At 41.1% G+C, this 27,233-nt stretch overlaps 1 protein-coding gene across 1 annotated transcript in view; it reads left to right on the forward strand.

Annotated features, from left to right (window-relative positions):
* fam189a1 (family with sequence similarity 189 member A1) overlaps positions 1 to 27,233 on the forward strand; it is a 104,012-nt gene that overhangs the window by 62,046 nt on the left and 14,733 nt on the right. The window contains exons 3-4 of the mRNA XM_030045327.1: positions 20,652 to 20,762; positions 23,909 to 24,040. Coding sequence (XP_029901187.1) covers positions 20,652 to 20,762; positions 23,909 to 24,040 — 243 coding nt within the window. The remainder of the gene's footprint in view (positions 1 to 20,651; positions 20,763 to 23,908; positions 24,041 to 27,233) is intronic.

Raw genomic sequence — 27,233 nt, forward strand, 5'->3', positions numbered from 1 at the left:
TTTACTTTTGTTATTAGCACTGCTTGCCTTGTGCTTTCATTGAACATTACTATATTATTAAAAATTTAACAGTGTTAACAAGGTTTTTTTTTTTTTTTTTTTTTTTTTGGTGGTTGGGGGGGGGGGTCTTGTCCCCCGCGACCCCCCCGGGATTTCCGCCTATGGTGGTGCGTATGGCCTACCACAAAAAGGTGCACAACTCCAATAACAGAAATACTCCCTAAATCAACCACAAACACACATAACTGTTTAATGGAATTGTATAAATGTACTTATTTAAAACTTAAACAAAAATGAACTTCAATTAAAAGCTTGAAGGAGGAACTGACAAAAGTCATTTGGTCAACTGCGTGATGCGGAAATGGCAGATCTTAAGAACTGAATAGCATTGGTGGAGGTACGCACCCCACCGAGAGCCATCTTTCTAGTTACGTGATCTAACGCAATGACAGAATATAGTCTTCTGAAACTAGAGGATGTGATGGATTACCTGCCAAAGCATCCAATGTGTTATAAAATTAGAAACATCTAGTTTGCCACTGCATATGCTAGTCTTCTCAAACACACACACACACACACACACACACACATTCACATTTTTACCAGCCTTTCTTATCGTGTACAGTACTCATATTGCTCCCAGAAATAAACTCTTTCAGAATTTCAAGTGTCACAATAATAACTCGCACTATAACAATGAAAATGTAGCTGAAGAAACCTCCACAGTAAATGTCTGTATTGGAACCACAGGCAAACCGGCACTATACATTTCCATTCATTCCCTGCTCTGCTGGTCAGTTATTGTTAACGGCACAAATAGGCTCGGCTCTGCTCTCCCTGTACCACATTGTTGCCAGTGTCTTTCTATAGCAAACAGTTAGAACTGTGTGTGACATTGCAGTGATTGTGTTTTGGGGCAAATAGAAGCGTTACATGCAGGGTTCACCAGTTCATATTCCATAGTTGACTGAACAACTAGTGCTCTGTAGTCTCTTGTCAGGGACTCTAGCAGTAATTGCGGTTTGCACACAATCGTGTCAGCCATATTTCACAGCTGAGTGAGTTGATACCGCAGCTTGACTACTGCTGCTGCAGGCCTGACTGTGCTGTGGAAGACGCAGCCAGCGCAGGACGGATAGGGGGAGGGGCACCTTGAATTTTGACTTGCCCGGTGCGGCGGGAGGAAGCACATGAAGCTCAGTGGTGAGGAATACGACTATCCTGGGATTCTGTGCTCCCTTTATTGTTGAGATGATAAATGGGAATGTGAAGTCTAGAAAGTAGATTGTCTGCTTGCTTTGCGGTTGTCACAGACTGGCTCCCAGGCTGTGCCAAAGAGTGAAAGACTAGGTGAGTTTCCACAATACAAAACATATTTATTTACAAAATAAATACATAAATGAATAAGTAAACGTGGTAACCAGTAATGCAAGCATGTGTATGTGTGGAAATGTCTGCGACCAACAAAAATGGAAAGCAGCCGTGTCTGCGATGGAGAGGGGATCACTCTGGAGAGGTGGAGGCGAGCCTTAAATAGACACACTGAGCCCATGTGTGCCTCATAGTGCTTATGATGATCGTCCACCCTGAGACCAGGCCCTGCAACACACAGGAAAACCAGCAAGCAAAGACACGGGGTACAGGGTCCTCACACTGTATTTACTGAAGGTTTGTGTAGGGAAGTGTGTGTGTGTATGTGTGCCTTACTTAGCTATGCTTTTGAGGACAATTTTTAGGCTCAAAACCAGTTAGTTGGTGTTAGCTTGTCCAATTGGGACAAAATGAGGACAAAACCCATGACCCCAATTAGGAAAAAAGCTGATTTTTATGTCAGTGGTTAAGCATAGGGTAAGTCTCTAGGAAATTAATATAAGTCAATATAATGTCAACAAAAGTGACCTAAGTCAATGTGTGCGTGTGTGTGTGTGTTTGTTTCTGTGACAGATGTCCTGATCAATGTCCTTTGTCCCCACTCTTGATTTGAATCATTCAATATTTAGTATCTGTCAACATCAAGTTCCGATCCGATTATTTATACAATCTGCATATTATACGCAACACACACGCGCAATCAGTGTGTTGAAGTGACTAAAACCAACCCAGTACAGGCAGGTTAAGACTATTAAGTGGTTACTGTGTCTTAAGAAAAATAGCCCACATCCTTGCTGTTTCATTTAATGGTGTTTATTGAACACAAGTCTAAACGTTAATAAGTTGGTGAACATACTTGTCAAAGGCTCTGTTCCTACCACCTCTACAAATGCTCGCTTTTTATTGATTGGAATTTGATCAGGTGTTTTGTAGCCTTTGATTTTGGCTCCGGACATGTCTAATATTTGTGAATTGCCGGATGGGTCGTCAATGGGGACCTGCCTCTATCCCCAGTAGGCCGATGTATCTCAGATGAGCGTTAAACCTCAAGGCTGTTAAAGACGTCTGGAGGTAGACATGGACAAATAGGAACATCCTGCACCAGGCACTGCTAGTTGTGAAATCCAATATCTCAATTACATGATGAGCAGTACTGCCTTTTCGCTACCTCTTTACCATCGACCGGAGAAAATGTGAATGAAGCCCTGAGCGGGAATGAACACAGAGCTGAAGTTGCTTTTTTTATTTGCCTTGAATTAATTGTTCGTGATGATGAATAGAGAGCAGGTCCCATGGCATTAATGCATCGGCTGTGACTGGGAGGGAAATACTGTGGGGTTCTCTTGACACCGCTGATTCTTTTGAAAATGCAAGGTGAACATTGATAACAGAGCATCTCATATAATATATTAAAGAGAATTTGTCTTGAGATGTCACATGCCATGCATATACAAATGTTCTGGCAAAGTGACATACGGAAAAGATTCTCGTTAGCGTCCAATCCTGTCAGAGCGGAAATCATCACACAACCTGGCATAAGCTGTTACCTTCTTTCAGTGTAGCTCCCACACACTCTTTGTATGTTTTTCTTTCTCTTTCTGTCCTTTATTTGCATCTACTGGGTCTGGAAAGGCTGTGAAATAAATTATGTTGAAAATAAAGAATTATGTTCAATGAGGATATATGTATTGACTATCCACTAATAGCTTCCAGAGCAGCTCAATGAAAAGCCTGAAGCAGTGTTTGGCTGGCAGATGGCTGGCGTCAAGAACATGGGATGCACATAGAGGACATATTTATGTAACATGGCATAAGCATAAATATGTTGGCAAGTTGTCCTGGCGATACATTCACGCTTCTGGCTACAACCAGCTGGCTTTTACGGCAAAACCCAAGGCTCGGGTCTAGATCCCGCTTACATGTCCAGCACTGGCTGCTTTCCCTGAATTCAAAAGAAAAATCTCATTAGGCTGTCTAAGAAAGGCGCTTCAGACAAATTTCCTTGTCTTTGAAAAACTTTAGTTTTGCCTGGTGTAAAAGGAATTTTTGAGTAGTATGTTTTGATGTTCTAAATAGTTCAGTAAAATCCAAATTAAAATGTTCTCTCTCTCTCACTCACTCACAGCCCCCCCCCCCCCCCCACCCCCACCCCACACACACACACACACACACACACACACACACACACACACACACACACACACACACACACACTCACACACACACACACACACACACACACACACACACATTCAATTTCATCTGCTTATCCACAAGGGTTTTTGTGTTTTTTATTTTTAATTTTTTTGATAGTCAGAGTAGTTACTATTCACTGATTTTTTTCCTACAGTGCATTAGTATAGCTCTATTAATTCAAGCTGACTTCAAATTGGAGCGAGGCAAGGGAGGGAAGACAGTACGCAACATTTCAGGGGAACCATTTAGTGTATTAGAACGGTCTAAATGCTGCCACTGCTGCCTGCCATCCTATGTAATTAGGGAGCTGTGAAGAGACTCTGTTATGGCTCAAGGCTCTGGGTTTTTATCACACTGCGAGTAAAACTGTACGTGCACACATAGACACACACAAATGCACAAAGAATGCAGACATACTGTACATACAGATACACAATGACACGTGCGCAGACACACACACACACACACACACACACGCATACTGGAATGTTAATGTGTGCACATTCATCAGGAGCATGGGAGCACCACACACAAAGCTGTAGGCATATTGATATACACAATTCCACATCAGCCTCTGTGTTTGCGTTTTGTGTGTGTGTGTGTGTGTGTGTGTGTGTGTGTGTCCTCTGTCTCCTTCTTCCTCAGAGGCCTGTTATTCTCTGACTTGACCCAGATGGAGAGGCTTTAGTGGGAGATGTAGCCTACTGCAGACTGAGATGGGCCCCACAGGACCACCTGTCAGGAGCTGCTAAAGGAAAACAGTGAGAGAGAGGCAGTGTGTGTGTCAGACAGAGAGAGAGTGAGAGAGACAGAGAGAGAGAGAGAAAGAGGAAGAGAGAGAGTCGAGAAAAAAGTGTGTATGTATGCATGTGCGTGTGAGCTGACGAAGACTGAGTGAGGGATGGTGTTTTGGGGCGAAGGCGAGACACACTCCTCCAGCGTCAGTGGAGAGGCAGAGTACAAAGAACAGATCTGCAGGAAATGTTGCACGGCTTCAGACGGAAGGAAAGCACTTGAAAATAGCTCTGGGAGGGGATTACTCTCATTCACTTGTTTACAGTTCTCTGTAGGCTTTTAGACGGTTATATTTTGTTTTCTCCTCCTTTAAGTTATTTTATACAGTTGGCAGGGGACCAGAATGACGAGAAGCCCCTGAAATGAGGGCTAGTCTGATGTAAAATATGATGAAATACTATTTCATTGTAGCAGCATGACAGGGTTGTGCACACTGGAATACAGGCAAGAGTTCAATCAGAGCAACTTTTATTATTAAACCTTATTGGAAACACAGTCCACTTAGAGATAAAAGCGCACTTCTGTCCTGTCAGCTACACAGTGCTTCTAACACAAACAATCAAGACAAGCTCTTTGGATGTGCTTTTCTCTCACTGCTCTCAAATGGGCTCTGGTTTTGCTTTTCAGATTTCACCACCTACTGACAGAACAGGCACAGATGTAGGAGCATTAATGGGAAACAACAGCCAACCCTTCACCTCTATTTGCCAGATACATTTTCTGTTTGTTTCAATTATTATTCTGTTTATTACGGTTCTGCACATGCAATGCACCTGTTCCATTATACTGATGAAGACAATTGCCTTAACTGGCATCATGCAATTGTAAAGACCTCACACTCATCTTCCACCACAAAAACCTTCTTTTTATACTAGCCAGTTATGCCCAGAATGTGGATCAGATACTTTTGATTTGGTACGGGTCCAATAATGTTTTAGAAAAATTACACCTAAGTAGCATCTGCAAAGGTGATCTTGCAGCAAATTCTCTGACGTCAGACTCGAGCCTAGGACACTGCGGTCAGGACTCCGCCTTAACAAGTGGTACACGCTCTATCAGGGGAGCTACTGGGGCGCCCAAGGTGATTTTTGTTGACCTGCTGCAAATATCTGCCGAAATTTGCCTTCAGATTTGTCCAGTTGGCTTTGACGAGAACCTCAGACAAAACCAGCAGACACACAGTGATCAGTCGTACAGGCTTTTTTTGTTTGTTTTATATATCACTGGCTACCTGGCAACCTCATTATAGTCGGGGAGCCAAAGTCTCAAAAGCTCAATAAAGTCACTTACCACAGATGATGATGAGCAGCTTTGAAATCCGTTGGTTACTGTCGGTTGATTGTGTGTGTAAGTGTGCTATGATGCTTAATATCCAGCATGTTTTTCAGAATTCTGAGTTGTCTAAAATTCCATTGAAGGTCTGTGCCTGTTGATCGCCAACAAGTAGTTAAATCATCACAGATCCAATGATTTTGGTTGGATTTTTATCATTTTTTTTCTGTGGAATGAGTATACAGTTTGTTGAAAAGAATGGCATATTGACTGATGTCATAACTTGGTGGAATAATTGATTGCCAATGAAGTAAAGATGAAAATATTGGGAAAAAAAAGTGAGAAAACGCCTAATTTGTTTGCATTGAGTTGATGCAAAATAATTAAGAAATGTGTTTTAAGAGTTATTTTTTCAGTGGATGTTGTCAGCACATGTGTTCTGTGTATCTGGGAATGCATTTATTGACAGCCTACCCAACCCACTGAGGATTTGAGGGAAAAAATCGTTTTTAACATTTTTCTGATAAAAATATACAGGGTGTATACACTAAAATGGCCACAATTATTGTTTCTTAGGATCAAAGTTAACAGAAAAAACACAAATAAAAAGTATGGCAGACCATGTCAGGTTCAACCCATTTTTGAGACTTTGGCTCCCCGACTATTATGAATCCAAATAGAGTCCTTGGCAAAATGCACCCTCATGTTTAACTCTTGGGTTCTGGCTGGGTCAAAGAGCCGGTATTCCCATCATTAATGTGAATCGTGTCATATGCCTTTTTTTAGCAGGTAGTCCCAGGTTTAAAAAAAAGTGTTAAAGTGGTATTAGAAAGTGGGAGACAATGTGACACTCAATTGATTCCCACAAGGATATTTGTTTTCTGCTCACCTCGCTCCGCTGGGAGGTCAGAGTAGCACTCCTGCAGCTGCCTGGGATCAGACACCCTTCAGCAGTGTGGACACTTGCCAACATGGAGGCTTGAACCTGGGCACTGCTATTGAAGTGTGGCCTCTTAAACCACCAAGCCACCTTGCTGCCAACCTTGATCAAGTGAGGGACAGAGAGAGAGAGAGTGAGCGTTACTTCCATTTTCTCTCAGCAAACCGAACCAGTGCAAACAAACACAGTGATGATACTATAGGATGTGTGTGTCCCTCAGGACTCTTTTTCCCTCTGGTCACAGTTTGCCTCAGTTTGTGACCTCTGGGCAGACACATTAGCACCGCCACTCTCCATTTCCCCTGGGACACACATTGTTCCCCAAATCTCCTCCCCTCCTCTCCCTTGTGTAACATCTGAAACTACCAGGGGTGGAAAGAGCATTAAAACATCATACTTTAGCAGAAATACTGTAACTTGTGCTGAAAAACGTAGAAGTAAAAGTACTGGGGTGGATACTTACTTAATAAAAATATATGAACATTAGTTTGTTACTGACTGAAAATACAAAGCTACACATTGATTCTTGTATTGAAAAAAAGACAGATTACTCCTCTTTTCTTTGCAGACTGACGGTTCATCATGAATGGGTTTACACTTGGCCAATTTCTGATGGTCTGTTTACTAATGATTATGGAGAGCTGGCAAAATGTTGCACTCTAATGGATGAGATTTAAATTGTAGTGAAGTACGATACTTCAGCTGAAACACATTTGATTAAAAGTGGAGTTACTGTCTTTAAACAAATACTCAAAAAAGTACAAATTACACAACAAAGCTGCTCAATTACCGTAGCATAAGTAAACGTAACTAATTACCTCTACCCTTGCGATTTACATTGCATGCCATAAGTCTATATATACTTTATTATCTACAGTATGTGGAAGATAAAACACAGAATAAACATTTGTCACATAGCAATTTCTGTATGTTCAGCTGAGAAAGGGAAGAAGAGGAGACGGAGTGATTAAGGAAACTACTTTGGATCAGCGACTGCCACCCAGGGGAGCGAGCTCACATCGCGCCCCCAGCAGTATAACTCTAGTGTGAGCTGTGTCAGCAGTGGCTCAGCCCGGGGCAATGTGGTGCTACCGAGTCCCTTTCTGAGAAACTGCTGTCTCATTTTTGCAGTATGCTGGCCAAGAATGGTCTTTCTCTGTCGCCAGCCATCTGTCTTTCTCTCTGACAATTTTTTACTACATCAAAAATGCGTAATCAAAGGAGAGTTTAATAAAGTTTGGCTTAAATATAATAAATAAGGCTCTGGCTCTGGTTCTGAGGTACAGGCTAATACTTACAGGAGTTGGGTTGGATCCCTGCCATGTTCTTGTTGCATAATAGAGTGATGATGAGGACAGGCCAGAGATATAAACAGAAAGAAGCAGGTACTAGACATGGTTTGCTCCAAAAAAAGAGGCGATCCAGTCTGCAGTTTCCCACACAAACGGAAAGATTTCCACCTTGAGGCAATTTGGACAGTTCTGAATCTCAGTCTCCTTTCTCGGTTCCTATCCCTTGCTTTTCTGTTTGTTTGTTTTTTTTTCTCTCAGCATATAGACATACACGCCTACCTGTCCCTCCTTCTGTATGTCTATCTTTCACTTGCACATATTTTCTGTTAAATGAGAGGAAATGAAAGCCAAGCCAGGGGACAAAAGGAAGGGCAGAGTGTGAGGAAAAAGCGAGGGCAGAGGGAGAGAGAGCAGCATTGGCTGGCGGCAGGGCAGAATGGGAAGCTTTTGGTTCGGAGATAATGCCTGATGAATGATGTCCTCCCCTGGAGCCCTTTGGAGCAGGAAGTGTGGCTTCATATTAATTAGAATATGAATTAGATAGACCTCCTTATCTGATGGTTTACAGGAGAGAGAGCAGCATGATCCAGGCCGGAGCAGCAGCAGGGGTGTTTCAGCAGAGAGCTTTAGCAAGGGTCACGTTGCTCTCTTTCAGGCATTATGACCACAATCAAGTCAAAGATGCAGCTCAAGTTGGATGTCATTCTTATTTTGTCCCTTTTAATAAACCAAAGTTTGATGATTTGTTTGAAACCTACACAAGGAGTAGCAATCTGTACTGTGTTATAGCTGTCTGTCATCTGGTACTGTCATTACTGTGATCTAGTGTAAAATGTAAGTAAAGTGTAAATAAAATTGGCTTATGGAGATATCTTATGGAAGCACCAACAGGCATCCCTACAATATTGCCACAATATCCGTATTGAGGTATTCTGTCAAAGCAATTGTGATATTTGATTTTTTCCATATCACCCAGACCTAGTTTTACATTATATCACCAACAGACTTCCTACTTTTCCCCTGTGTGATGTGAGAACCCATCGGGATCAGGTGCGATATAGGCCTTTCTCATTACAGCAGCTCCTCCACCAAGGGCCCGCTGAGAGCAGAGAAGGCAGAGCCTCCTTGTTTTAGCTCGCACAGGTCAGCAGCTGATTAAAATGTTGAAGAGTGGAGGTTAATCAGGTAATGACCTCCAGGGTGATATTGTCTTTCATGGTCTGTTTTAATCAATAAGTGAGAGCACTGGCTCAGGGATGAACTCCTCTACCTCCTTTACACCCTCTCATACATCCTTTGCTGCCATAAATGCCTCAACACTGTCAACTCTTTGTCTCTTGCTGCTTCTGTTTCTTTGAGGATGTGGGGAAGTATATACACTTCCACTTCAAGTGTGAGATATTAAAATGTCAAAAGGTCAAATGTGACAGGTACTCCAAATCTAAGATGTAGTTTATCATTCTTGATGCTTGGGTTTCCCGTCTCATCAATAAAAGGTGTTGGATTGCAACTTCCACATGATGTCCATAACCCCAGGAGCTAACCCATCACAATCTGTGAGGAAGCAGTGTGACATGCTGTCACCACGACTGCATCTCACTAGCCAAGTCACCAGCTCAAACCTGCATGTCTGGTGCACTTATCTGGCTGTTTAATGAGGTGAGCTATACTGGAGGTGTAGATGTAGCTGGCAAGAGGTTCTGATATGCTGACACAAAACAGAATAGCAGAATATACCACACAAAAATGAGATGAAGTTTCAAACCTCATGGAAAAACAAAAACTAAAATGCTTAACCAGCTTGAGATGATAGCTGGTCTCAGCTGGTTGTTGCTAGGCTGTGCTGGTCTATTGCTGGTTTTAATTTAGTAAGGCTTATCCTTGGTATGTTGTGTATGCCACTGTCTTGCCACTTTTGTCTTTCCACTTCTGGTGCAGTGTCTAACAAAGGATCATTATTTTTCATCTTTGTTTTTCTTTTTCTTTCTTCTTCTTCTTTTTTTTTTTTTTTTTTTTTTTTTACAACACAGTGAGCTAGGGACTCCATACGTTGTCATTTTTTCCACATGGCTAGTGCCAATGTGGCATAGACAGATAGAATCAATGTGGCTCCTTGCTATGGAGTTCAGTGACCAAAAATACAAAGACAAGAGTGGAAATGAGCGGCATGCATAAGATCAGTACACTGATTTAGCTGCTAAGTGAAATTAGCAAATTCATATTTGACAGCCAGCTAAAACTAGTGTGACCATTATAGGCTAAGCTGTTTCTTTTAAGAGGACCACACTCTAGGATCATCTGCATTTGTTCTGAAATATCATGACTGCTTGTGTTGCTTCATGGACAAGGCTCCCCATTTCCTTTTCCAATTCATTCCCTTTGTTTATATCTCTGTGCAAGCAGCTTCTGGTCACAATCAATTGTTTTGAGCTTAGTTTTGCTGAGCTTGTAACAGGATATTCTCATCTTTATGACTTCAGTTCAAGATACGCTACAACAGCATTGAAATCTTCAATCCTGTTCCCTCGGCCACATTTGCTGCCCTTCCACCACAACCATTGCTGTTACTGTTGTTTTTGTCACCATTGCCTCTGGTTTCCCTAGGTTACGGACGGTTGGCTCTTTTATCTTCCTGCGCCCCCACTGTGGTGGAGTGTAGACACATAAACAATACAGCACCTCAGCAAGGATACACAAATTTGTACGCTGCTGAACACGGTGCCCTATAGAGTTTTTTTTTTATCGTGCTGGGTTCACCTCCATGCTTAATACTTACTACCTATGGTTGGATCCACATCAGTATTTGTGTCTTTTCCATTGATTTACGTGAGCCCAGTCTTTCTAAACACACACCAGTACAGGAATGAGGGTGAAAGTGATATGCACTCATGTGATGAAGGCATTCCCCAGCAGGATTAAGGGTCTGTGGAAGTCGTTACGTCTGGTTTAGTGTGACGTCCCCTGGGTGCTGCTGTTAAGATTTAGTATCAACACCTACTCTGTTTATTTGGACCAGCGCTGTGCTCAGGGTCCACACCAGTCTTATTAAAAGCTAATCCTGGTGAAGAAGCATGACCACATACATTTGAGTACATACACATGCACGCACGTATGCACACACACACACACACACACACACACACACACACATAGGCACACAAATATACCAAGGCCCACAGGGGAGAGGAGGCATGGCCGGGTAGAAAGTTAACTCAGTTAGCCTCTGTCACCTGCTACGTGTGAAATGTAAAGTTGTTGTGGCCCTAGGCTTCCCTGGCTGGCCACATCATTATAAATCTGTCCTAAATACTTTCTCTCCTGTGTTTATCAAGTCAGTATGAGGGACAGAGTGAATGACAGAGAGAAAAATACATTCTGTTTTCTTTCCTGGTTCAAGCCTAACCCCCAAATTCTGTATATTTTGACATTTTTCAGTGAGTAGTTGAAAAAAAAATCGCTCTCTTTGTCCTTGAAGCCCTTAATGTTTCATGGTCAGAGATGTTTCTTAGCTCTGCAGAGGCCTGAGGATGGATTTAACAGAAGGAAACCAAATCAGACGGTACGCGATCTGCCGGGCAAGAAGAAAAACAAAACAACATTGCCCCCATCTCTCTCAGCTAAGGGATAATTGAAAATAAATAGTGTCTTGTCGCAGTGCTGCTGCAGACTAAATACTAATTTGTGCTGCAGTCAGAGGATGCAAACAGTGTTTTAAAACGTCCTTTTGCACTCCTAAAGTTAAAGCGGCATATTCCCCAGCTGTTCCATGCTCCCCAGTTCCTTCTTCTACCCGCCAGGCACATGCCACAGGGTTGTTATTTTATGATTTAACCCTAGATAAAGGGCATCATGCTTTTGCAGGGCTTGTTTGAACCTTGTCATATCCCTTAACTGTGAGGTCATAGTTGAGAGGATTGTAGTCGGCTGTCTGCAGGCTGTTCCTCACACTCTGTGAGTCCGGGTCATATCATCGTATACCATATTAGTATGCTCTCCTGAATAAATCATGCAGTACACTACATACTTTTGTGGTCCGTCATAGTTCAACAGGTACAGCATGGCACTATCATTTCCGAGTATAGGGTTCCTGGGTGGCCCATTTTAAAAATGTATGCACTCGTGTGCTGCTTTATATTTAAGTGTCTACTTAATTAGAGGTTTTCATGCTCTGGACCCCAAGTTGACTTTCTTTAAGCTGCAAACTCCCATCTGAAGTGGTTTTGCCCTGGGACCCTGATATGAAAAGGAAATTTGGTTTGTGTTAAGTGTTAAATTGTTTAGACGTCATACTTGAGCACTGATAAATAGATGTGAGATGGTCAGATTAAAAAATAATGTTAACATAATGACTCGCACATTTTTGTTATCCTAACACTTCCTAGTGAATTCAGTGACAGTGAAATTGTATTACGCCTCAATTAGCTCAGAACCCCCTGGAAGCCCCTCAGTGACTCTTAGGCATCCTCTGACCAAAATTTAAAAACTGCTGTATTGAATGACATGTTATGTTACATCCTGCACTTTGAAAACATCTTGAGAAGCATCTTACCACAGTATACACAAGGGTGTCTTGGGCTCTTTCTGTCCCAGGTCTATCCACAAGAGAGATCAATGCACATATTAAAATCTTCCCACACATTATATGTTGTCTACATTTGTAAGTATATATATGTGATTAATTCATGTCTATGTCTGGACACTTCTGGACTTATGTATGGGCTTCTCTAGATCTGTTAAAATCAATATAAGCACATTTGTACACATCATGCATATATGCTGTAATTTTCACATTTTTCTCCTCATATTTCTGTCATTTGTTAAATCTTGTACATATACAAGTTATCCCCACCAGACAACAGCCAGCAGGGGATCATGTGTTTAGTTGTGTGTGTCTGTCCACAGCTAATCTTACATACTACTCAGGCCATCAGCTTGAAATTTCTTGTGCACAGTAATGACCGTATGATCAAGGACCTCCCGTGGTTCAAACACTGTTTTATACCACAGTTGATTTGTAACTCCTCAGCTGGTTTTTCACCTACATATGAGCACTGGAGAAAGGGAGATACGGATGCCCTGCTTGCATATCCCATTTTCTGATATTACTTGCGGAAAGCTACACACGCATTGACAGATAATGTCAGCATTTTCAGTTTGAAACTGACATTTTACATTGCTGGTCTTTTGGAAGTTTTCCTGTCCAGATTTTCACGCCAAGTAAGACAAACATGCCTGGCGAAGATCTACATTTTACTGAGTACACTCTTCTAGTTCTTAATTTATACAGTTCTTGTTAAGTACTGTATGTTCTAGTGCTGCTGGTGGTGCTATTTTCTACTCTCTCTTAATGCTGTAATCCATGCACACTTAATACCTTGACTCAGACATTTTTACTTCAAAAGCTCTGATGCTGAAATTGTCAGTTGCTTAGTATATAACCCCCTATATCCACCATTCTTATTTCTACTCTGTCTTTGTTTCCTTTTGCTGTTTGCTGCTATGTTAACTCAGTTTCACTGCTATGATCAAAGTTTCATCTTATCTCATCTTATCCTAGCATATCTTATCTTAGTGATGACTCGTGCCTCTTCACATAAACGGAATTGAATGACCCTTTTTTACTTGGTTGCTGTTGTCTGTGGCATAGACAGATAGAGCATTATGAAGTAGATAGACATTATTTGTGTCAATTAAAGGCATCTAACTATTGTGTATAACAGGCTGGACAATAATTGGTACACCAGCTGCCCAACGAGGAAAGCATGCGCTGTTTAGAAGTTCTTTTTGTCAAGTTGCCATAGAGCCTTGTGTTTTCTGAAAAGAAAAAATACTGAAGGCATGCTGCAAACATAATCGAATGATATATTGTGTTACTGTGAGTTATTTTAAGATTATTTTACAGAGAGGCTTTCTGAGACTTGTTAAATCCATTGAAAGCCCATTAGATGTTGGCTGCCAAGCTAAACATTCATAGTGTAACTCTCTCGCACAATCCCTGCCTGATGGCCCATTCAAAACATTTCTGGGTGGCTTCAAGAAATAATTTGGCTGGATGAAGGATAGCAAGTGGAAAAGCCCAAGCCAAATGATTTTCACAGCACCGACTATTATGGAGAATAACAGTGATCCACCTGAACCATGGGTCTTCCATTGTAATCTATGAGTGTGTTTCATGGAGATTAATGGTTTGGGTATCGTGGTGTATTGTCCTCCATGGCGAGTGTTAAACTGTGATGATGACATGCAGTGTAAATCTGCCCTGCTTGCTACAGCAACTGAGTGGCGTACGCGACGCTTTGTGCATGTGTGAGTGTACGTGAGTGTGTGCGTGCCTATGTGTGTGTGTGTTCTTCTTTGGCATGCACAGGGCAGCACAGCAGTAATTAATGACTAGCTGTTAAATGGCGCTATGTGATCCTACATGGTAATGAGAAGGCATTGGTGTGGGGCCAGGCATGACAATCAGCTCTGCACACTGAAAGCACGGGACACTGGGGTGACATACAAGGCACATTGGCCTATAGGGGGCCGGTTGGATATCAAAAGGATTTATTGTTGGACTTCTTGCCAAAATAAGTGAGGACACATAAACAGCCATAAGAGATTATATGAAATAAGACAAAGACAAGCAACAAACACAAAAGAGACAAAAACTAACTCACGAATACAAGATGAGTTCAAACTGGTGGGTATATAATAAACAAGAGGCAAAACCAGAGGTACAGCAAAAACTGAATGTGCAGATGTGTGTCTGTATACACACACACACACTCACGCATGAGTCTCCCATAGACAGTGACAGTGGGACAGGCACCACCAGCGTTTTCTGCATGCTGCACCTGTTGTGTGCCTGTTTAGGTGTTCCTAAAAGCTGCACATGTACTGTCAGATGAATAAAGATGTTGTCTTAATTTGCTTGTGTTTTGTCTATTTGCATGTGTTTTCTTAAGTTGCAGTGTGTCGAGTTCTCAGGGCATTTCTATAGTAATGATAATGACAAATGATAACGACAATAACAGATAACAGATAATACATACGTGTATATAAATAACATTCGTAGTAATAGCTGTCATAATGACAGATAGTAATAATATTGCAATAATAATATAGTAACACATTTTACGCCAAACTAATATTAATTAAAAAAGGTAGTGAAATGTTGAGTGTATGACTTTTATGATTGTGTGTGTACGTATGGGTAAATCTAAGTATGGGGATGTAGATGGTTTAGTGGCTCAGTGGCATTTGCTAACAGGCAAAATCGAAATTAAGACTGAGATTTGTGGTAAACGGAGTCCAAGACTGTGACATTTGCTTTCTTAGAGAGGCAGTTGTTTTTTACATTTATATGTGTTCTGTGTGAGGATTTAACCATTGATTTATTTTTATTGTTTGTTTGGTGTTCTAGTTTATAAGGATCTTCGTGGTGGCTAGGGTGACAAGTGTGGGTTTTGTGTGTCTTGGTTGAAGTTCGGCTGAGGAGAAATCACCAAATATGTATAATGAGGGAGAGAGGAGAGCACTGCAGCGCGAGGTTGAGGAGAGCTTCTGTGTTATGTTTAATCAAAAGTGTTTGGTTGAAGTTAACATAAGGAGCGGAGGTCTGCCCAGAGTGCACTGTCAACATTTATCTCTGTTGGAGAGACCCTTTAATGCATTTTTTTGAGTGATGTGTGTTCTGTGGAGGATTTTATACTGATTAGGCGTGGATTTGTATTTTTTGTCATTTGAAATGAATTTCTGCAGACCTGTGTCCAGAGTCTGGTGTCAGAGGCGAGAGATAAATCTCTTTCCCATTTTGCATTTGGCAGGTGGATGTTGTTATCTATATTATTATGGTATTGGAGATTAATTTATATAGGTTTGAAAGAATTTTGGTGGGTGTTGAATCTTTCGTGATCTTTTGTTGGGGTGGTTGGAGTGGGTTATTTATTGTGTTGGTTTTATTTTTAACGAATGATTTAATTTGTAGGCATTGGAGAGAGTTTGCATCTGACCCTGTACCTCTGAATCAGGTCTTTAAATGAGATAAATGAGTTGTCTTGAAGTAGAAGGTGGAGATCTGTGATTCCTTTTTGCATCCGTGTGTTGAAGCGAAGGGGAGGTTTTGTTGCGTTGAGAGTGCGGGTTGTGCCAGTGAGGGGAGTACATGCAAGGGGTCAGTTGTGATTTGTGTATTTCGAGTGTTTTCCAGAAGGCTGTCAGAGTTGAGGAAGTGAGTGGGTTGAAGCAATTTTGATGTTTGATGTTTGAACCAATGAAGGGTAAATCAGAGACTTTAATGTTGTTGCATTGTGCTTACTCTAATTTAATCCAAGATATATGGGCTGGGTAAAAGTGGATAGTAGCAAAGAAAACTGTGTTCATCGAGCCCCCACCCCTTGAGGTCACCATTGTTGAATAAAAATGAGATTTGATTCATGTGTCTGAACCAGCCGAGTAATAATTCAGAACCAATAAAGTTGGTGCCACTGGCTTTGTTGGCTCATGGTGGTATGCTTTTTTATTATAGCTGTTGATTATGATAAAGGGTAATTGTAAGATCTGACACAGATTTTTGCAACGGTTATGCAAATGCACACAACAAAAGGTTGAATATAGCTGCATAATTTTATGGCGTATCACTCTAGCAACCATTGGAGCTAAGCGATTTTTTTCTCCCCACTCGGCGCTGTAGCTGGTTATTGTTTAAGGATGGAGCATTGTGTTTGACTGGCTGTGCTCAGCTGGCAGTGAGACAAACCCAGAGAAGTTTCATTAAAATACAATTTATGGCTGCCATGATGGGAAAGACCTTTCACAGGCTTTGTTTCTGCATTACTTACTACTCACCATCATAGTTATTGTCATGGCATGATTCAAGCCGTAAGTTTAACAATACTGCGCTCTCATGCAAACTAATATTTTTCTTCCAGTTTGCTGTTTAGTTCTGTGGTATTGTGTCTGATCAGTGTGTAGACTCATAGCGTTCACAATGAGTGATACATTTGGTAATTAATAACACTGCAGACAGTCCAGATTTTTCCAGTGTAGGGTAGTGAAGGGCATACTTGTGAGGCACAAACACACACACAAACACACACACACACACATGCACCTCTCTCACTCCTGTTTCACTCCCCCCTCTCAAGGCACTGCATTATGGGATCCGTGGCATTCTTCTGCAATATCAGATTGATTTACATAATATTATTGAAGTGCATTCAGGTGTGATGAAAATATATTGCATCCAAACAAACAAATCCAGGTTGGCAGTAGAAACCCATTTGAATATTTTTTATGTGTCGAGACATCCCTTCCTTAGCAATATTTCATGCTTCTTGATTTTCGTGAATCTCAATTATATCTTGTCCATGTAATCATCATGGGTCTGTTTTCATCAGTTAAGCATCAAAAACATCTGTCACCATAAATCAAGAGAAACATTTTTCAGTAATGCAAATTGGCTCTTCTCTGTCAGATGAGCAGTGAAAACACCACAGCGTCCTGGCCCTCAAGAGGCAGGTTCACATCAGTCAGGCAGAAACTTGCGTCCTCAGTATCCACCAAAACTGCTGCCAAACTTTGTCAGTTTACAGAAAATCACTTTCCATGAGTCTGCAGTAGTCAATTAAGAAAAGGATCTAACACTTGTCCTGTTATGACACTGTAGCACTAATTAACCTTTACACTTTAGCTGCTAATTTTCACACCACACTCATAATCCTGTATTCAAAATGCAAGTCAAATTCACTTGATGACACACATCACATGACACACAAGACAGTGATGTATGGCTATATAAAGCATATATCCATATACACTTAGTTAAATCACACTTTTGTTACCAAAAATCAACACATGCTCAGTATTTCATAATAAAGCTCACTGCTGTATTGTCAGTTAGGGGAGATCCATGAAACACTCTTCTGTATTGCAACTGCACTCTGTGGTGCAGGCGTTGGAAGAAAAGGCACTCCAGTGGAAAAATACTTCAGTTATTGATTAAACTTAAGTAAACTTAGCTGCAGTAAACTGTACTTAAGTATTAGTATAAGTAGTCATTGTGAATAGCAGTAAACTATTCATGCATTGACCTGCAAGGAGCATTTTAATGTTGTAGGTCTAACTACACCATATAGTGTTGGCCAGTTTAACCCCTAAAAATCCATCCTATTTATTCACCTTATCTTACAGTTTACATGATAAACTGTATTCTGCCAAGTACCTATTGCAGGTATGTCAAACTCAATCGCTAAAGGGGGCATATTGAAAAAAAAAAAAAAAAAAGAGGGCCGAACAGGATCTTTATTATGCTGTTGACCCAAAGCAGTCATTCTTTTCATCAAAATATGTGCTATATAAAAATAATGATTCATGTACAAGTAGCTCTACAAGGAACATTCCTCAAACAAACAAAACGAAGATATCTAAAACCAAACTGATTAGAGTGTAAAATGATATGAAGAGTCCACTGAATCATTCCTTTTTCCTGGCATCATTTCCTGAATCTGAAACCCTGAATCATTTCGACATGGCAAATAGTTTCATCACAAGGAACTGAAAATAACAAGATAGCTTATATTTTGCTGAAGAGCAATCTACAGTCATCACTGGCACACACATCCAACTAGAAATCAAAATAATGTTTTCATTTTAAACCACATGAGTAATAGGACCAAAATGTGCCAAAGTATTTCAAAAGTCAAACCCTGAAATGTAGGCAGGTGGACTTTTGATTACAAAAACAGCCTCCCTCTTGGCTTGAATAAACCTGTTTTCCTTTTTTTGTTTTGATATTGCTTTTGGCTGGCTTGCTAATGAGCTAGCCACCTAGCTAATTGTCTTGATGCAAGTGATCTGCTGGGCTGCTGATGGGCTTGTCAGGAGGAGGGTGGGAGGATTTGGGTGAGGAGGGAGCATGCAGGTGTTTTGTGGTGCTGATGGTGCGGAACGCTGCAGTGCATGTTGGGGTTTGTAGTATCTCTACGGTGGGCAATATGTAACAGGGCCAGCATTAATAGAAAATCAAAAGTGATCTCGTGGGCAGGATGTAATTGTGCCACAGGCCTGATCTGGCCCATGGACTTTGACTTGGACATTTGTGATCATATATGTCATACATTTAGTAGTTGCCCAGTGCAGCTTTGAGCTACAAATTTGTGCTAATGTTGACTTGTAAGCCAAGTAGGCAGTGTTACTGTCTAATAATGCAACTGATCAACGAGGGAAGCAGAGAGCTGAGATCACATAAGTGCTAATTAATCAGGTCTACACGTCACTGTGACAAATGTAGCGTGGCACTAGAGGGAGTCTGTCTCTCTGGCTGCCTGTCGCTGTTTCTGCCCGTTTCTGTCACTGTCTGTTTATGACTGTCTGTGCCTCTTTTTTTCTCCTTCTCATCTATTTCCTCCTCTTCTTTGTCTTTCCCTCTCTGGCTCTCCTCGTTGCCCTCCAATGGGGCTCTCCTCAAGCCCACCCATCGGCCTCAATCTTTCAATTTTCTGCCATGGTGAAAAGCACTTAAACTTATCGCTCCATCTGTTTATTACATCCCACCTCCAGCTCCTTCACTACTCCGCCCCCTCATCCCTCTCTCCTCCTCTCCATCTGGGTGTGCATGCTCGAAAAACCTTTATATCAGTGAAGGCTCCTCCTGCTCGTGCCCTCAGTGTCCTCCGCCTAATGTTCCATTGTTTTTATCTAACACGTTGTAATGATCGGGTTAAACAGATTAGTCACATAAACCGTGCTTTTAATGTCTGTTGGTCAGGACAAACCCTGAACTCACTGCGACTTACTAAGTATTTTTTGAGAAAAAGAAACATATGAGCATGGTTCAACTTTCCTCCTCCCAGACGCATTCATTACGTCTCAATAAAGCCAAGAGCTGTGAAAGATAGAGTCGGTATTGATATACAACTCTAGGGCCTGCCTTGCAATCCGGAGGAGAGGGAATGCTCGTTGTCCACTGTCAGTTTTAATGCCCTGCCCGCTACACTTGAAAAGTAATTTAAAGCACCTGAAACGGTATCTATATTTCTGCTAAGGGGAATGATATCTTGGGACAGTCAGCTCAGAAATAAAGAGAGGACTTTACCCAGAGGAAAAGGGGAGCTGAGGGAATATTTGGGCTGAAAGCACATTGCATCACCCCAGAGACCGAAGCCGTCAGCTCTGTCAGCATGCAGGCCTTGACAAAGATAAGACTTGTGTTAGACATTGGTTTCTGTGCACATGTTTTGACTAGGACTCCCTGGAAGAAGGGATCTTGTATCTTAATGGGACTTTCCTGGCTAAATAAAGGCAAAATAAAATAAAAAAAATAAGTGCTGGTCATCAGTCTGTTTTTCTGAAAATGATGTTAGCCCCTTGGGGACTGCAATAATTTCAAAGACATTGTTGAGTAACTACAGCTGAAATATAAAATGAGTTACACAGAGTGGATAATTTTCCTGTGAATGTGAGCCTTTTTGTTGTTTCTTGTGCTGATCGGTAAAAAGCTCAGCCATGATTATGATTTCATTCACCTTTGAGCCTGGTTGGTTTGAAAACTAACAGCTTATTGATTCCTCTTGATGTCTGTGCTGGTTTCTTCTTCTCTTGTGATCTTGTGACATCCATCTGTGAGTGTGTGTGCTATCAGTGAGGCACTTTTGCAACACAGTAAAAAACGTCAAAAAAGTTGTGAAGTTATGAAGTTGGTAATGGTGAGGTATAGTAATGATATGCACAAATGCAACTTTGATATTATGGTTGACGTTGCCTCTCCGTTTCTCTCTTTCTCTCCACTTCCTGCGTCACAGATCACATTCTTCATGCTGCTGTCAGCTGTGTGTGTGATGCTCAACCTGGCCGGCTCCATCCTATCCTGCCAGAACGCTCAGCTGGTCAACTCCCTGGAAGACTGTCAGCTGGTGAGACCGCCAGGACGACAACCCTCTCTACCCATTCCCACTCCAACTTTAACCTCTACTCTTCCAAAACAAAATCCATCTGAGTGTCCAAATGCCATCATGGCCATTCAACTTATTGAGTCTTTGAGAATTTCAAGAAACCAATAACAATATCCTGAAATGAGGTGGATTATTGTATTAGCGCTATGAAGTCACTTTATTGATACATTTTTTACAAAGATTTTGAAGATCCCATATAGCTCTGTTGTCATGATTTTCACGGTATGGGTCAGGATGAGAGGAGCGTTTTTCATCACAGTTACAATGGTTAATATTGAGTGAATTTGACTATAGTAACGTTGGCGAGCTGACCACACCAGCTCTAATAATTCAAATGAAGTGTAGCGAGGCGTTTCAGGATGTGTCAGCTGAAAACCCCACTACTGAGTCCTTAAATTGAATGGTATTCCCTTTGACTTCTCTATCATTTATTCTCTTGTATTACTGCGTGTTATGTCTTTATCCTATATCCTCCCCAGTGCCTGGAGGGCACCTCTGATGAAGGACTTCTGTAATGGCCTGCCTCCATTCTGATCTCAGCTATTAGAGATATATTATGGAATTTTACCAATTATTATGTGATGGGAGCCAATCAAGACCAAGCCTGGCTGCATCGTGTCGACTGGAGTTAATCCAGAATTGCTCCAAAACTGTAAATGTAACAACCTAAACAAAATCAAATTTTAACCATGTCCTCATCAAGCATGTTTGATCATATACATGTTTACAAAAAGAGAAAAACGAGGGGCTCTGCTCAGACTCAGTCCAACATTAAATGACTTAAGATGGACATTTTACAGTGTACCCTTAATATGCAGTCAACTTCAAACCACTTGGAAGGGAATGGCACTAAATTTCTTGAAACATGCTTATTCGGTGATTCAGGACAGATGATTCAAAATAAAATACGAAAGCTGGAAAAGTTGAACATGCCAGTATCTGATGATTTGTGGGCAGAACGTTACATCCCCTGGTTTTTAAGTGTTGGCATCAGTATAATACATCACTCAGTTTTATATAGAAGACAAACAAACAACATCCAATTGTTAATGGAGTAGATCCAGAATTTATTCTTTTTTTCTCTAGTTTGCAACTTGGACCATTGCGACAAAGAAAAAAACCCATAACTGAATTCTTAAATTGAGTGGTATTCCCTTTTTCTTCTCTTGTCGTTCTACATGTTATGTCCTTATCCTATATTCTCCCCCCGTGCCTGGAGGGCACCTCTGATGAAGAACTTCTGTAATGGCCTGCAATTCAATCCATGCTGATCTCAACTATTGGAAATACATTGTGCAGGATGTTGATTGGACTTAATGGGAATAGATTTCCTGATGAAGTTGTACGCAAAATGATCAGCCTGAGGCACTGCTGATCCTATCCTGTGCAAAATCTTCCTCTCTAGTACAGTGTCCCTCCATCTTGTAGATCAAATGCATATCCCGCCACTCTGCGACAGTGGTATTAATATTAGGGCTCACTGCTGTCTGAATGATTACCCACTGGAGCTCATGCTTTAAATATTAAGAAAAAACATATTCATCCTCCATCTGGAGAGAGAGCTCGCCGGCTCCGTTTGTCAGTTTTATTTATTTATTTATTTATTTATTTAATGCAGCCTTTATTCTATCCATGTCACAGCAATGTCTGTGTCAAAGGACAGTGTGTCATCTGTCAGTTCGCTCTTGGACGGCTCTGCATGCAAATTTTGCACACTCGTCATGCCTATTTATAATTTTGTTTTGATTGTAATTCTCTGTGAACTCAAGACCAAATCAAGCTCTAGAAGTATCTTCCCTCCCTAGAAAATCTGGTTTTCTTTCATTTAGGGTTTTAATGTACTAGCCGCTGCTGCTTTTTTGGAGCAGCTGCCACAGTCCATATCAGCTATTTATGTGTTTTTGTGGGTTTATTAAATGCATGTTCACATGTGGGTTTCATGGTGCATGTGTCTGTCTGCATGTGCATGTGTCAAGGCACATGACAGGCTGACAGGCAATACTGCTGTTTTGGACAGGCTGCAGCACTGAGTCAGCAGCAGAAGTGAGCTGAGCTAATGGACTGTGAATATTAGTGTAATTATTTAATCACTGCATCAATGCATCAATTATTAATTCTGCCAAGTCAACCAAATTGACCTATAATAAGTAAGTTCAAGTATGATAAGTAAGTAAAACAGTAAGTAAACAGTCTTTCATAATTACACATGTTCTGGATATACTGGATATACTTCTGGATACACAGTTTTGGTTAATCTAATCGTTGATTTGAATCACAGTTTATAAACTTTGGAATCAAATTGAAACAGTCTTTCGCCAGAGATTCACACCCCTTTGAGTGAATGATTATCACCATCCTAGTTTGCTATAACCATCCTAGGCAAAATTAGAGATAGGTAACTTTTTTTTAAACCAAACAGAGAGTGCAGAGCATACCTCTCTTACCCAAAGAACCCCCCTTTTTTCTCCATGCAGCACCCAGACCTATCACTTACACATTAGAAGCAGCTTTTCAGCATCATATCGACTTTCTTGACACAAGTGAGACCAGCCAAGTAGATCAACTTTGCTGCTTTACGTGCTTCCCCAGAGACCCTCCCCTAGTCGTGACTGAAATATTAATGTTCCTCGTCTCCTCTCCCCAATGTAATTAACCCATACTTGTTGGGTTCACGTCCTGCTTTCTCTCAATCTGGGTCACATAGTAGAGGTATCCTCTACCTCTATCCCTCCCTTGGTAGCGCCTCACAGCATCTCCCACACACTTTTGATCAGCCATATGTGCTACTGCCTTTTTCATTCCCTATATGAAAAGACACACTACCCTTTATGTTTGGACATTGTCTCTGCTTGCATTTAAATTATGTGCGATGTCAAGAGTAGACATATGCTCCACTGCATTGTCTTTCAGGAAAAAAAAGAAGACAAAGCTAGAGGCCCAGGTCTGATTTGTGTGTGTGTGTGTGTGTGTGTGTGTGTGTGTGTGTGTGTGTGTGTGTGTGTGTGTGTGCATGCATGTATGTGTGTGTCTGTGTGTGTCTGTGTGTTTTTGTGTATGTGGCGTGCATGCATGAGTGTGGATGTGCGTTCTCCCCTCCTCTCCCCCAGCTCAAGTTTGACAGCGATGGAGTGTGTGTGTGCTGTGAGCTGCAGCAGCAGAGCTCTAGCTGCAACAACCTGGGAGAAACACTGAAACTGAATCCACTGAGGGACTGCAACACCATACGCCTGCGCCTCAAGGTGGGTGGCAGCGAGCACATGTTTGTGCAGTGGTGCTTGGTGACAGGATTAGTATTTCCCTTACAAAATGAAACAAAAAAAATCCCCCAAAGCCTCAGTAAAATCATGTTGTAACCAAAATAAATGACTAAAAATGGGAAGAAAGTGTTTTTCGATCAATTCAGCAAGGGGATTTTATGTGTTTGTGTAAGAGCTGGATGGATGACGTGTTTTTGCCCCATTCTATGTTTCAGCAAGGTATCTAAAAAAATGGTGAATGGATTTTCACAAAACGTAGGGGAAAGATTGGTCATGGGACAAGGGAGAGCTGTCAGCTTTTTCATGTTTATTGCTCAAAGGGGTGTGTGGCCTCTCATCAAAAGACATATAACTTTAAGTAATTCACGTAACACCATCAGACTCTGTGTGCCTAACATGAGTTTCAAGAAGAGGCAAACCGCCCATTGTTGGTCCAATCAAACAACATGGGACCAATAGAGAGCTCATTTCTGGTTTAGGCATAACCACCCTGCTAGTTTTTGCACAAGTTAGTAGATACAGTGCTAATTGGTCATTTTAGTTGACAATTGACTAAAATGCATAGAAGGGGCATTAATGAAATAATTTTCTTTTCGTGAAAATCTGACATATGGAATTGATATAACTTGACCTCTGCATTGCATTGACAGAGGTTTATGCTCTATTGAGAGCCATCTAGTTTTCACCGGAAATCAACATTGAAATCAACAAGTATCCTGAAAATCTGCCCTCATTTATGTTGATGTAAAATGTGAACACTTAATTTACATCTGCAAACTTTGTCTTTCAAGATTTCTGCTCATTTTTTGATATAATGGTATAGATTTGATTTGTCATCAATAATCAACCAAAATAATAATTTCTTTAAACTGGGAAAATCTCAACTGATGTCCATATAGTTTTGTTTTTTTCTCTCTGACTATGGCATAGCCAATCTAAGAGCTGATACACAGTCTGACAAGGTAAAATGCAAGAGCAGAGCAAGTGTGCAGGCTCAGATTAATTGGTTAGGAAGTGGAGACTGGCAATAGCATTTGTCTTTTCCTAAGAGAAAGACCTCTTAGTATGCGGCGTGTATCTACCCTGGGTTGGCTGTAGTTTGCTAGTGCATGATCTCCATAGCTTATCTTGTCTCACTGTGTCTGCCACAATGATATACGGTATATCCTACTGTGCCTTTATTGGATTACGGCAATCAAATGCATTCATTTCATGTCCCTGATTGATTATAAAACATCGATAACCAAATAAAAGACATCTTATGATGAAGCATGATTATGAAAAGAGGAAAGATCAAGCACATTTGTCACTGTGATCATAGCTCATTAAAGAGATATGGCAATGGGTACTATAAAACTTTATTAAGTGCCAAGGAAGTCAGATGCATTGAATTATGTCTAATGTTAAAGAGAAGGTGTCATATCCACGTCCCCAGAGTCCACTGCTGTTTCAGATAGCTGTTAGGCTGTCGCTGGATCCTAATGAACTCATGATGCAGCTGCCATATAGTTCCTTCGGCACTAAACTGCAGAGCATGTGGCGAGTGGGGAATAATAAGTCAAAAGCAGTGCATTATGGCATCTACTAGCCTATAGTCCAAAGCTAGTTGCTACTGCACTCCCTTCACTTTTTTTTTTTTTTTTTTTTTTTTTGTTGGAGCAACCATCACCATCCACATTGTACCGCTTTATATTTTAGTTCACTCTTTTCAGGCGTAGTGAATTTCCATACCTTTTTTTCTTTCCCCTTTATTGCCGTCGGCTGTGAGTAATGGGTGTGAAGGAGTATTGAGTTAATTTGTGATTTCCTGTGAAGAGTCGGTTGTGTAACCTTGGCAGTGCAAAGGCAGCGTATCTCGCTAACCTACGAGTGGCTTGGGGCAAGGTATTATTTGGAGGTTAAATATCCGGTGAGCAGGCACGTTTAACAGTTTCCTTAGAGGTATTATTACATTTGTTAGTCTGACAGGATTTATTATGTCATTATACACAAGTCATCAGGGAAATCATGCACCTTCTCACATCTGCAAGCCAGATGCATCACATCGCCGCAACAGAAAAGAGCGAGGATGATCATAAGCAATCATAAGAGCTGCTTTTGTTATTATGTTTGCCACTCGACAATAACCGATTGGAAACTTCTCCACTCGGATAGAGTTGTTCGGACAATTCTTTTCTCTTTTTTTTTCAAGGCACAAGGAGTGACACAGTTGAGAGCGATGAGCAAGTTCTGGTCAATTCTGGTGCACAATGGCCACATTTGGCCTAAAAAAATCATACTGCACCTGCTATAGAGTTGCATTCCATGCAGTGTGCACCCCAGTCTGAATGTGGCCTTGGTCTATGTGTACGTGCAATCAAGTGCGGCTCATTAACTCCCAGGGAGGAACAAGAGCCTGTCCGACACAGAGCCTTGATTACCAAAATTGATGACCTCTCATGTATTGTATGCTCAGTTTTAATTTTCCGCTTTTATGCGAGAATAAAAGTCAAAGCTGCACAAACTATGCAGGGTAGATGCACTATTGATCGACTGTGGCTCCTATGTTGATATTACATCCATGTGTAGGTAATGTGAAAGTACATTTCTATGAAACATTCCATATATCACTAAAGAGATCGATTTGCATTGTTCATGTGTGCGCACTGTTTTCAGAATAACAGCTTAACAACAAAACATGTTTTGTCTGGGTTCTAGATGCCCTGCTGCTGCTGCTTGACTTTCAAAATTTCAGTTGCAAGCTGAACTTGTTTATATATACATTTGCTATGAGTTGTTATTCAAAGGCTAAGGCTTTTGGACTGCAATTTTCATCACAATTTGTCCCTCCTTTGAAATCATGAATAAAATCATTCATGCCACCCTCTCGATCTATTCCATTTTCACAGACCACACAGGCAGTCGATGCTGAGTTTTTTTTCTCTTTTTTTACATTTCATGCACTAGACTAGATGATGCAACAGGACTGCCGATGCAAATGCAAAGAAAAATGAATAATGAAAGAGTGTGAATAAGGACACAGGTCTCTTGTGTGGAGTATGTTTTTCACGAAAACATCAAACAGATCCCAAAGACATGAAACACATCTTAAAAAGAGGATGAAAACGTCTCTGCTTTGTGGACTGCTCAAAGGAGCTATAAAGACATTAAGGAAGTGTGCCCATCTGAATTGATA

Source organism: Myripristis murdjan, chromosome 3 (genome assembly GCF_902150065.1).
Source record: "Myripristis murdjan chromosome 3, fMyrMur1.1, whole genome shotgun sequence".
Lineage (NCBI taxonomy): Eukaryota > Metazoa > Chordata > Actinopteri > Holocentriformes > Holocentridae > Myripristis > Myripristis murdjan.